Raw genomic sequence first — 12,226 nt, 5'->3', positions numbered from 1 at the left:
GGGGATGGCTGCAAAACGGTGTGAACACGCTCAATGGCTCAGAAATGTGCACCCCCAAATGGTAAAGATGGTAAAGCTCACGTCATGCGCGTCTCAACACAATAAAGCAAGCGGAAACATTTCTGAGAACTGAGGAGCAGGCCAACTTGCAGGAGCAGAAGTCAGCCCAAGATGGGTGTGTGAGCGACAGCCCGAGGCCTCGCCCGGGCGCACGCTCCGCCCACCTTCACCCTGGCCTCTCTGGCAGGGAACGCTCGCCCGCCACCAGGGGCCGCTGAGGCCCCCAGCCCGCGCATGCTCGTGCACACCCCGCCCCGCGCACGCTCCGCCCGTCAGCAGCCAGGGGCCGCTGTGGCGCCCGCGCGCACCGCTTCCCGGCGCCCCTACTCGCCCCGCGCGTCCGGCTGCCCGCCCGAGCTGCTGCGCGGGCCGCCTCACTCCTCCCCAAGATGGCGGCCGCGGCACTGCTCAGGGGTGCGGCTCCAGGGTGCGGCGGCCCGGCCTGGAGCTGGCGGCTGCGCGCGGCCCCGAGGCGCCACCTGGCTCACAGCAGCTGCTGTCAGGGCGCCGACTCCGCTAGCGGCGCAACATGGGCCTGCTTCCTGCTAGGCGAGCGTGCCCTAGTGCGCGTGCGCGGGCCGGACTCGGCGCCCTTTCTCCTAGGTCTGCTGACCAATGAGCTGCCGCTTCCGGGTCCTGCGGTTGGCGAGGCGTCAACTTCGGCCCGAGCGGGCTACGCCCACTTTCTCAATGTACAGGGACGCACTCTCTATGACGTCATTCTCTACGGGTGAGAGCGTTTTGCAGGACTGGCCGCGGGGGTCGGGGTATCACCCAGGGAAAGGGCACCCGGGAGCGGGCCTGAGAGGTCTTGGGGGGTAGGCTGCTATGGTGGGCTCCCAAGGGTAGAGGCAGACACTGGGGAGGGACGGACAGAAGGCAGAAGTAACGACATCCAGAGGCGGAGTACCTAGGGGAAGACTACCACTAGCCCGGGACGGACATCCAGGAAAGGACATGCACGACGGGGAATCCAGGGGAAGGGACATCTGGGAATCTGTGCACAGGGTGGGCCGAGGTGAGCCCCCAGGAGAGGGCACCTGAGGAGGGAAGGAGCGCCCAGGGCAGGGCACGAGGAGACCCGCACAGTGGGCAGAGGACTGAGCACCTGGGGAAGGCAGCCATAGGTGGGCTGGAGCCAGCTCCGAGGGGTGGGCCGCGACAGTGACTCGCCTGGGAGCACTTACACCTGGCCTCTGCTCATGCTCAAGCCCACTGCACGGAGAAGGAGCCACGCTGCAGGGAGCAACCCCTGTGCCACTGTACCACTACTTCCTGAGTTCTCTGGTGTACACGCATTTCTCTCCAAAATCTCTCCGTATTCAGTGACATTAGCGTTTGGTGTCCTGTAGAGCTTTCCGTGTTCACTTGCTTAGCTTTCTCAGACTTGGTTTCTCTAGAACCTCTTATGCAGTTCCAGGCTGTCGCTCTGCCTGAGGCCGCCCGGAAAACTCTTCTGTTGTGGGTTTTTGTCTGCATCTTCCTAAGTGTACTTCCTGCCTGCTGGAAGTGGCTTGCTGAGAGGTAGGATGCTTCAGCGGACCTTTGACTTCTTCCAATGGTTTTACCCCGTAACTTGTATGTGTGAGTCAGGCAGTCAGTCGTGTCGGACTCTTTGTGACCCCATGGACTCCTCTGTACATAGGATTCTCAAGGCAAGAATACTGGAGTGGATTGCCATTTCCTTCTCCATACCCGATAACTTGGCTGGTCCTAAAACTCCACTGAAAATTGTCCCAGAAAACGTTGAAACCACAACCTGCCTTGCAGCTGCTGGCATTGTTGTCAAGAAGCCTGTTGTTTGATTTCTGAGCCTTTGTGTGTGGTTTTTCTCCGGGCTCATCTTCATCCTGATGTCTTGAAGTGTCATGATGATGTTGTGTTGTATTTTGGGTCTTCATTCATGTCATGTAGCTAGGCACTTGGTGGGCTCTGTGACTCTGTAACAGGGATCAGTAAAATATGACCCTTGGGCAGATCCAGCTCTCTGTTTTTGTAAATAAAGTTTGACTGCAGTGCTACATGTCCATTTGTTTATATCCTCTGTGGCCACTTTCGCTTTCCAATGGTAAAAGTATAATTAATAATGTAATAATGTGGTAGAGATTGTGTGGCCTCACGCCTAAATTATTTTCAATCTGGTCTTTTACAGAAAACGTGTAGTCCCTGCTCTGTGTCCCCTCTTTCAGAAATACAGTTGTCCTCATCTCTTTTATGTAATTATTATCTTCCCAGTAGTTGCTTAACCTCTTTTAAAAACTACATTCTCTGATTATCTTAAGCCCGCCATGTCTGTAACATTCAGTAGCCCCTATAATGGTCATTTCGGTTTTTAATTTATCAGTGTTGTAATGATGTTTTGGTCCTCAAATTTTCTTCCTTGAGTCTCCAGTCTGACTTTATATCTTTCTGCCTTTGCATTCTTCCTATAATGAAGTTATATCCTGACAAGTCACTCTACAGTGTAAAAAAATATATATTTTTCTGTTTCTAGTTTTGTTTTTTTTTTAATCTTTAAATCTTTTCCTCTGGTTTGGCGTGTTTTTGCTTAGCTGCTGGGCCATCAGTTCTTGTCAGCAGGCATGTACACTGTAGTTCTTTCTAGGCATTGTGTGCTGTGATCCGTACTGTAGAGGAGTTTGTTTTTCTCTCTGTTCACTCCTGAGAGCGGGTGTGCCACTTGCTATCTGTGTGCTGAGGGAGTCGGAGTGCACTATGATGATGTCCCCTGACCCTGGTTGCTCTTCTGAGATTCCAGCTCAAAGTCCTTTGTGGGGAGTGCAACCCCAGCGGGTGGGGTGGGGTCCTCATTCCATCAGAGAGAGACAGCCCGAATTAGTGGCCCCACTTCTGAGCAGTTGGAGGAGGGGAGACGTGAGAATGCTCCCTCGGATGGCTGCTCTAGGGCCTGGGGGCTGGGTGAACCATGCCCAGATTCCTCTCTCCCAGCTCTGCGCTGGCGCATGGGGTGCTGAGCCTTCTGGGCTCCCGCCCTGCCTTGATGTTTCTATAGGGATATGTTTCTGGTCTGACACCTGCAGTTCATGAGATGTGCTCCTTCCCCTCCTGGTTGCTGTTGACCATTTACCTACATCTGATCTCAGTGAGGTCTGCTCTCGGAGGGAAGGGGCCACGCTGGCAACTGGGTGTCCCGCCTGGAAGCCTGTGGCCTTCTTGCTTGCTTCATGGTTACTCTTTGCCTGATGTTTTCTCTGTTTATCCTGTCTCCAGAATTTTTCTTTGTCTTCCTTTTTGGCTGTGCTGTGCTGACTGTGGGATCTCAGTTCCATGACCAGGGACTGAACCTGGGCCACAGCAGTGCAAGTCCAGAATCCTAACCACTTAGGCCACCAGGGAACTCCCTGGAATTTTTCACTGAAACTGTCATGCTTCTAGTTTCCCATCCTTGAATTGTTCCTTCCTCAGTGCACCCTGATCTTGTTTCCCGAATGTAGCACCATTTCTCAGACACAACTTTAGTCTTTGGTTTTTAATGTAGACTCTTTACGGGAGTATTCTGGTGGCCTAGTGGTTAGGATTCCAGGCTTTCACTGCTGTGGCCTGGCTCCATTCCCTGGTTGGTGAATTGAGATACTGCAAGCCACGTGGTGTGGCCAGAAACAAAAAGGGAAAGCCTTTTTAGAGCAGTTTTAGGTTAATTGAGAAGGCGGAGATCTCTCATATACGCTCTGCTCCCACACATGCATAGCCTCCCCCATATCTGCCTCTTCCTCCAGAGCAGTACATTAGTTAGAGTTGATGAGCCTATATTGACATCACAATTACCCAAAGTCCTTAGGTCACGTTAAGGTTCACTCTTGGTGCTGTGCTTCCTATGAAATGGGACAAATATTTAATCACGTGTATGTACCACTGTAACACCATACAGAGTGGCTTCACTGTCCCGAAATACCCTTTGTGCTTTACTTATTCACCCTCCCTCGTAACTCTCACCACCACTGAAAGGGTCCTTTTTGGATCTGAAACTGTCTCCAGTTTCCCTTTTTCCAGAGTGTCACATAGTTGGGAGCACAGAATCTGCAGCCTTTTCAGACCGACTTCTTTCTCTTAGTAATATACATTTAAGTTCCCTCCCTGTCTTTTCAGGGCTTAATAGCTCATTTCTTTTAGTGTTGACTGATACTCTGTTGTTTGCATGCACCAGTTTGTATATCCATTCATCTACTGAAGGACTTGCTGTTGCTTCCATACGGCTGTGATGATGAGTAAAGGTGCTGTAAACATCTGTGTGCGGGTTTTCTGTGTAGAGGTTAGTTTTCAGCTTCTTTCGGTAAATACCAGAAAGTGCGACTGTTAAGACTGTAAGGTAAGAATACGTGTAGTTTTATAAGAAACCACCAAAGTGTCTTCCAAAGTGGCGGTATCATTTTGCATTCCCACCAACAGTGAGTAAACACTTCCCGTTTCTTCTCCATATCCTCACCAGCCTTCGGTGGTGTCAGTATTCTGGATTTTGATCATCCTGATAGGTGTGCAGTGGAGCTGGCTTTAATTTCCTCTTCCCTGATGACAAATGACATGTAACATCATTGCATATGCTGTTTGCCACCTGTACATTTTCTCTGGGGTGATGTCCAGATCTTTGGCCTAGTTTTAATCAGACTGTCTCCTAATTGTTGAGTTTTCAGTGGTTTTGTATGTTCTGAGTGATAGTCCTTTGTCAGATGTGACTTTGCAAACCTTTTCTCCCAGTCGTGGCTTGACTCATCGGCTCAGCTGGGGCTCTGTGTTTTGAGGTCTCTCCTCATCCTGACCATGTGTTTGTTAAGTACTGGCTGTTAGAGGAGTCCTGCAGGTTTTGCGAGCTGGGCTGCTTGGCTTTTGGGGGCTCAGGCGTGCCTCTGGGGGCCACCCTGGCGGGCTGGCTGCTGAGGTCCGCTGCTAGCTCGTCTCCCTGCACGGCTTTCCCCGGTGCTGGTCTCAGCGGGGTCGTGCTGAGCCTGGGCGCAGCTGGTTTCTGGGCAGTGTTCTCCGTGTGTGCCTGGCAGAGGAGGGGTGGGATGCGGAGCTGGCGCACCTCTTCACTCAGGTCCGCCCGCCAGGCTAGCTGGTGAGGCTGCAGGTGCCCTCAGCCTCCTCTTCCTGCCACTGTGGTTGTGCCCCCGGGATGGGCTGCCAGTCTGGGCAAGGAAAACTGCGGGATGCTGACATACATCTCAGACAGACACGAGTGACTTTTGGGGGGATGCCCTATGCAATCAATGTTTGGGAAGTACTTACACTAGAGAAGTTATTCAAAAATGAATTTTTTTCCTGAAATGCAAATTTGATTGGGCGTCATGCATTTTATCTGGCAGCCCAGCTCAGGGCCTCTGTGCTGCGTGGGGGTATCTGTGCTTGTCACTCAGGTGTGGCTGCTCCTGGCACAGAGGAGGCTGAGCCCAGGGGTGCTCTCAGTGTCCAGCAGTGCCCAAGATGGCCCCACAGAGAATGTTCCAGCTCAAATTTGTGCTGGGCCGGCTGAGCAGAGGCTCACCGCGCGTCCCCACTTCCCCTGCTGACCTGTCCCCCGTTACTTAGCTGCGGCAGGGGCAGCAGACAGTCTGATTTGGGGTGGTGGGGCGCAGGGGTGCTTTGCAGCCTTGCTGGCCCTGAGGGGCTGAATGGCACAAGGCCATTTGCACAGGTAGCTCAGGAAAAAAGTGCCTGAGCCCAGAACCTGTCCGTTCTCCACCCTGCTTCTCTTGAACCCTGTGGAACGTTGGCCCCATGAGAGAGATGGGGCATCAGCCTGGGGCCTGACTACCCTGCGCCCTGGTGGTCCCTTAACCAGCCTTCCCCGGCCCCTCCCGTGCTGGGTCTTTGCCCTCCTTGGGCCTGGTTTTACCTGCATCTCTCCCCTCTCTCTCGGGTTTACTTTGCCCCTGTGGCCTCACATTCTGTCCACCCATGCCCATTTCTTCCTCTTGCCAGTATTTCATAGTTTCTGTCTGCTTTCTTATCAGAGACTTAAAAATAGAAATATACCCACAGGTGGTTAAAAAACCTAGTAAAGGCTTTTCATGAAAACTGACTGCCCTCTCCCTTCTCACTGGCATGAACCCATCTTCTCCAGAGGCAGCTCCTGTTTCAACTTATTATTTTGAAATAATTATAGATTTACAGGAAGCCACACAAAAATGAGCAGGGAGGTCTCATACACCCTTCACCCAGTTCCCTCAGGGGCAACAGCTTGCCTCCGATAGTCCAGGGTCACATGCGGGGGGAGAGGGGGACAAGGGCCAGGCACAGGGCACACTCAGGTTCTTCCAGGTTTCCACGTGCTCGCTTGCATGCAGCTCCGTGATTTGATCACACATGTGGACCTGTGTATCTTCGATGAAGACAGAGCTCTTCCGTTACCATCAGGCCTGCTTCTGCCCTCTGTGGGCACACTCCCCTTCTCAGCCCCTCAGCCAGTCCCCTGCTCACTCTCCATCTTTATGATCCTGTCATTTCAGGACTGTCATACTAACAGTCTTTTGTTTCACTCACCTCGATGCCCTTTGGATTCATCAATAGGCTCCTCCTTTTCCTCACTTAGTAGTATTCCCTTGAGGGAGTGGACTATGGTTTGTTTACCCATTCACCCACTGAAGGATATTTTGGTTTCATTTCGTGACTGTTAAGAATAAAACTGCTTCTAATGTTTATGCCCAGGTTTTATGTAGACACCTGGGGTGTTTTCTAGGATAAGTACCCAGGAGTGCAGTGACTCGATTGTGTGGTCACTGCATGTTTAGTCTTAGAAAGAACTGCAAACAGTTTTCTGGAGTGTCTGTTCCATCCACATTCCCACCAGCAAGGTCGAATGGTCCATCTTTTCTGCATCCTCGCTGCCTTGAATGTTTTTATTTTAGCCATTCTGATAGCCTTGTGCCTTGGTATCTTGTGGTTTTAACTTGTCTTTGTGTTGTGATAAGTGACTTTGAACTTCTTTCCATGTGGTTATCTGAGGCGGCACCGTTGAACTCTCCTCTCTTTTCTGGCAGTTTAATTCCGTCTGTAAGTGATCGTTTTCCCAGCCCTCAGCTGATCTCATTTTGACCTCCTTTGAGGACTGTTTGGAGGGTGAGGTGATAACCTGACTTGCTGCGGCAGCCTGCTCTTTTGCACTTTCTTCACATGCTTGTTCCTGTACTTACTTACCCTTGGCTGATCGTTATGTGTATGGACCTGACAGTTTGTGCTGTAGGGTGAAGCCACAGAAATCAGGGCACCAAGCAGCCTTCTTTTTTTTTTTTAAATTGTTTTAGGAATTCTCTGGTGGCACAGTGGATAAGAAATCTGCCTGCCAATGCAGGGGACATGGGTTTGATCCCAGGTCCAGGAAGATTCCACATGCCATGAAGCAACTAAGCCTGTGGCCTGAAACCACTGAAGTCCACACACCCAGAGCTTGCGCTCCACGAGAGAAGCCACTGCAATGAGAATCCATCACACCGCCACAGAGAGTCGCCCCCGCTCGGCGCAGCTGGATAAAGCCCATGCACAGCAACAGAGACCCAGCACAGCCAAAAACAGATAGAGAAATTTGAATTGTTTGTTTTAAAAATACTTTAATTTGTTGATACCGTTTTGGCTGTGTGGGCGTGCGTTGTGGCACGCAGGGTCTTTGCTTGCGGTGCTTGGGCTCTCTGTCACAGAGCGTGGGCCTCTCTCTCGTTGAGGCCTGCGGGCTCGGGAGTTGTGGCCCTCTTAGTTCCCCAACAGGGATCCAAGTGGAGCTGCCTGCCTTTGAGGGCAGATTCTTAACCAAGCGAGCTTCTGTAGCTCTTTCCTTGGTGGGCAATTGACTTCTCCAGGGTAGCACTTAACCCTTTCCTGCCTGGGGAGAGGGTCAGAGGCACAGCTGATGGGTCCCAGCTGATGGCCTTTCTTTCTGATACATGCTCCTGAAGGTTTTACCCACTTCTCTGTCTCAGCTGCCATGCAGCTGTGGGTCCTTGCTCAAGCCACATCTGTAATCAGGACTCTAGCCACGTACTCCTCTGGGTCCTAGACATCTCCACCTAGGGCCCCTCCATCACATCTGACCGTGCGCTGGCCTCTCTGTGCTCATCTGTCTGTAAGGGCCCCACCATCCATCCATCAGTGACACCAGGATCTGGGGTCATTCCACTGGATATGGGCTGCCTGGAGTGGGAGTTAGGAGGGCTCTGGGACCCTGACCAGGTTGCCCGGCTTCCCTAGGGGAGGTAGGAAGTGGGCGTGGGCTGAGTGGCCTCCCCATGCACCTCACCTGCATTGGCTGTCTGCCGCCCTCCCAGTTCTTCCTGCCTGTCAGCCCCACCCCGCCCCGCCCCGAAATCCACTGTGTGCCCTGACTTAGGATCCTTGGCTTATTGGTGCGTCTCAAGGCTGCTGCTGCTAAGTCGGTTCAGTTGTGTCTGACTCTGTGTGATCCCACAGACGGCAGCCCACCAGGCTCCCCCGTCCCTGGGATTCTCCAGGCAAGAACACTGGAGTGGGTTGCCATTTCCTTCTCCAATGCATGAAAGTGACAAGTGAAAGTGAAGTCACTCAGTCATGTCTGACTCTTAGCGACCCCATGGACTGTGCAGCCCACCAGGCTCCTCTGTCCATGGGATTTTCCAGGCAAGAGTACTGGAGTGGGGTGCCATTGCCTTCTCCGTTCTCAGGGCTGGAGGTGGCAAATTCTGACCTTAGAGTGGCCATCTGTGCCATCTCACCTCACCTTGACCACCGGATGCCACTGTGGTCCCAAGGCCCTGCTTCGCACCTGTCTGGCCAAGGCCTGTCCTTCCCCGGCCGGACTGTTTCCTGTGGCGCCCTCCCTGGGTGTGGAGGGGTGGTGTGCTGTGCAGCATTGCCAGGTGGTCCAAGGGGGCCGGTGCACTTGGGCGGCACAGCCACCGTGGCCGGGACCCGACTGCAAGCCCTTCCCTCGGTGTGCCCTGCCACCCCCTCCTCTCCCCGCAGGCTCCCTGAGCGCTCCAGTGAACAGCCCACCTTCCTCCTGGAGTGCGACAGCTCCGTGGTCGATGCGCTGCAGAGGCACCTCTTGCTGCACAAGATCCGGCGGAAGGTTACGGTGGAGCCGTGCCCCGAGCTGCGCGTGTGGGCCGTGCTGCCGTGCGCGCCGGGGGAGGCCGGCGGGGCGGGGCCGCTGCGGAAGAAGGCTGTGTGCGCCCCAGTCCTCACCCGTGATCCCCGGACTTACCGCATGGGCTGGCGGCTTCTCTCCCAGGATGAGGGTTCAGCCCTGGTGCCCGGGGGCCGTCTTGGGGACCTCCAGGATTATCACCGGCACCGGTACCAGCAAGGTATGGACCTGGGGAGAGGTTAGGTATGGGGGGCTGATGCTGGACGGGGAGGAGGGGCAGGGTGGGACGTGAGGGGACAGGAGGGGTGTGACCCGGAGCCCTGGGAAAACTGCATGGTGAGTCCAGGCCCTGGGAGGAGTCGGGATAGAGCAGAGTTCTGGGCTCAGGGGTAGGGTCTTCTCTAGTGGGCAGTATTGAGGCCCAAACCGGGCAGCTCACCCAGAGACCAGAGCAGGGGCCGGAGTTGGGACCTGGAGGATGCAGAGGGACCCGGAAGACTGGGGGTCAGATGCTAGGACTCCTACAGGCCAGGACCGCTGGCCACCCTGGGTTGAGCCCCCAGCTCTGGAGGACACCTCAGGCCTCAGCAAGCCTCTCCCCACTTCTGCAGGTGTTCCCGAGGGTGTTCACGACCTGCCCCCAGGAGTGGCGCTGCCCCTGGAGTCCAACCTGGCCTTCATGAACGGCATCAGCTTCACCAAGGGCTGCTACATTGGCCAGGAGCTGACAGCTCGCACCCACCACATGGGTGTTATCCGGAAGCGCCTCTTCCCAGTACAGTTCTCAGGTGCCGTTCCTGGCGGCGGCATTGCCCCCGGCGCCTCTGTGCTCACCGAGTCAGGGCAGGCAGCCGGCAAGTACAGGGCAGGGCTGGGGGACGTGGGTCTGGCTCTGCTGCGGTCTGAGAAAATTAAGGGTCCTCTCCACATCAGAACCTCTGAGAGTGGCCTTGTGGCCCTTACTGCGTCTGTGCCAGACTGGTGGCCCACAGCCACCAAGTAGCCTCGGATGCCCCTGCGCTCCTCATCTACTGCACCCTGTAGCCAGCCCCCACTTCCTTGGGTGGCCCAGTTGAAAGAACACACCCTTGGGGGACCCCAAGCATTTGTGGGCTTCCCAAAGCTACTGACATGGCAGGGGATGCTCGTGCATACAGCCCTGGTGTTCCCAGCCTATCATGCTTCCTGGGGACCATCCTGTGCGCAGGGTGGCTGTCCCTTCCTGGAAGCTTTATGGCTGGAGCATCAGGAACCCTCTTGAGGACTGAAGGTGGGTGGAAGTGAGCCCTGCGCCTGCCTCTGTCCTGGGCAATGCTGCAGCTTCCACCAGACCCTGGATGAGATTCCGAACCATACTGATCCGGAGGTGGTTCGTCCGTCAACCAAGGACAGAATGTTCCAGGATGCCTCCCGGCTGCCCACACCCTCTGAGCCTGCTTGGGCAGGCTTGGGAAGGGAGCATCTCAGTGTCTGGGGTGGCTAAAGGGGCAAGTGGACTCTGGGAATTGTCTTACCATGTTGACTGGGGGCATGTGTCAAGGTGGGAATCTTGTGGCACCAGGTGGAACACAGTGTCTTTGAGTAGAGGCACAGGCGTTGCTCACACCCACCCGAGTCCTCCCAAGCATACCTCTGTGCTCAGTGGCACCAGCTGGGGGAGCCCCAGTACCGTTTTATACCACATCTCCGCAGCTTTGGCCCCACGGTGGCGTGGGCAGTCCCTTCCTCCCCTCCATAGCCCTCCTGAGCTCAGGGTAGGGAGTGGCTGCCTTGGGATGGCGTGCCCAGGGTGCAGAGAAGAGCTTTTGCTTGCTGTACTCGCTGCTGTTTTCTGACGTCGTCATGTCTTCATAATAAGAGGGTGACTTACTTTCCTGTTTTGAACCACTGACTTTGATTTTCCCACAGCAATGTGAGTCTCGTGGTTACTGGGTGTCCCACCTGCTGCCCCAGAGTGGCTATTAAAGTGTGACCCGCAACCAGCCCATGTGGAACTCTGGCTTCTTTCTTTCTTAACTGTATTTATTTTAAATGTTCATTAGAGTGTTGTTGATTTACAGCATTATGTTAATTTCTACTGTACAGTGAGGTGAATCAGTTCTTCATATGCATATATCCAACTCTTTTTTAGACTGTTTTTTCCATATAGGTCATTATGTAGTATTGAGTAGAGTTCCCTGTGCTATACAGTAGATCCTTATTGTCTCTTTTATATATACTGGCGTGTATATGTCAATCCCAATTTCCCAATCTGTCCCTACCCCCTTTCCCCACCCCTGGTGATCACACGTTTGTTTTCTACATCTGTGACTATTTCTGTTTTGTAAATAAGTTCATTTGTACCATTTTTTTTTTAGATTTCACGAATAATCTGTGTCATATGATACGTGTCTTTCTTTGTCTGACTTACTCAGTATGACCGTCTCTCGGTCCGTCCATGTTGCTGCAAACGGCATTATTTCTTTCTTGTTTATGGCTGAGTAGTATTCCATTGTATATGTGTACAACATCTTTATCCTTTCTTCTGTTGATGGACATTTTGGTTGCTTCCATGTCCTGGCAATTATAAAATAGTGTTGTAGTAGACATTGAGGTACATGTATCACTTCGAATTATGGTTTTCTCTGAATATATGGCCAGGAGTGGGATTTCAGGATCATATGGTAGTTCTGTTTTTAGGTTTTTAAGGAACCCCCATACTCTTCTCCATAATGGCTGTACCAGTTTACATTCCCACCAACAGTGTGGGAGGGTTCCCATCTCTCTATACTCTCTCTCACACTACTGTTGATAGATTGTTTTTGGTGAGAGCCCTTCTGACCAGTGTGAGATGATACCTTCTTATAGTTTTGATTTCCATTTCTCTAATAATCAGTGATGTTGAGCATCTTTTTGTGTGCGTTTTGGCCATCTGTATGTCTTTTTTGATTGGGGTTTTTTTTTTTTTTTTCATTGGGCTACATGAGCTGTTTGTATGTTTTGGAGATTAATCCCTTGTCAGTGGCTTCATTTGCAAATGTATTCTTCCATTCTAGAGGGTTGTCTTTTTGTTTTGTTTATGGTTTCCTTTACTGTGCAAAAGCTTTTCAGTTTAACTAG

General features: G+C 52.9%; 1 protein-coding gene across 2 annotated transcripts; it reads left to right on the top strand.

Moving 5' to 3' along the window:
* The first annotated feature begins 336 nt into the window (after positions 1–336).
* On the top strand, positions 337–11,109 carry IBA57 (iron-sulfur cluster assembly factor IBA57). 2 transcript variants are annotated; one of them, XM_061421377.1, is made up of 3 exons: positions 337–790; positions 9,004–9,347; positions 9,739–11,109. In XM_061421377.1, the coding sequence occupies exons 1-3, from the start codon at positions 450–452 to the stop codon at positions 10,128–10,130; spliced, it is 1,077 nt and encodes a 358-aa protein (XP_061277361.1). In that variant the 5' UTR covers positions 337–449; the 3' UTR covers positions 10,131–11,109. The 2 variants fall into 2 exon arrangements, with proteins under 2 accessions (XP_061277361.1, XP_061277362.1); XM_061421378.1 differs by lacking the exon at positions 337–790 and adding an exon at positions 799–1,078.
* The last annotated feature ends 1,117 nt before the right edge of the window (positions 11,110–12,226 follow it).

Source organism: Bos javanicus, chromosome 7, assembly GCF_032452875.1.
Source record: "Bos javanicus breed banteng chromosome 7, ARS-OSU_banteng_1.0, whole genome shotgun sequence".
NCBI classification, from domain to species: domain Eukaryota; kingdom Metazoa; phylum Chordata; class Mammalia; order Artiodactyla; family Bovidae; genus Bos; species Bos javanicus.
Note: the sequence above shows the minus strand (reverse complement) of the source record. Positions and strands in the feature narration are given on the sequence as shown.

Bases quoted from the DNA above. Each gene is read 5' to 3' on its own strand.
- IBA57 (XM_061421377.1), top strand. From the start codon at position 450: ATGGCGGCCGCGGCACTGCTCAGGGGTGCGGCTCCAGGGTGCGGCGGC. The intron at 791-9,003 runs GTGAGAGCGTTT...CTCTCCCCGCAG, and splicing joins TATGACGTCATTCTCTACGG to GCTCCCTGAGCGCTCCAGTG. The intron at 9,348-9,738 runs GTATGGACCTGG...CCACTTCTGCAG, and splicing joins CCGGCACCGGTACCAGCAAG to GTGTTCCCGAGGGTGTTCAC.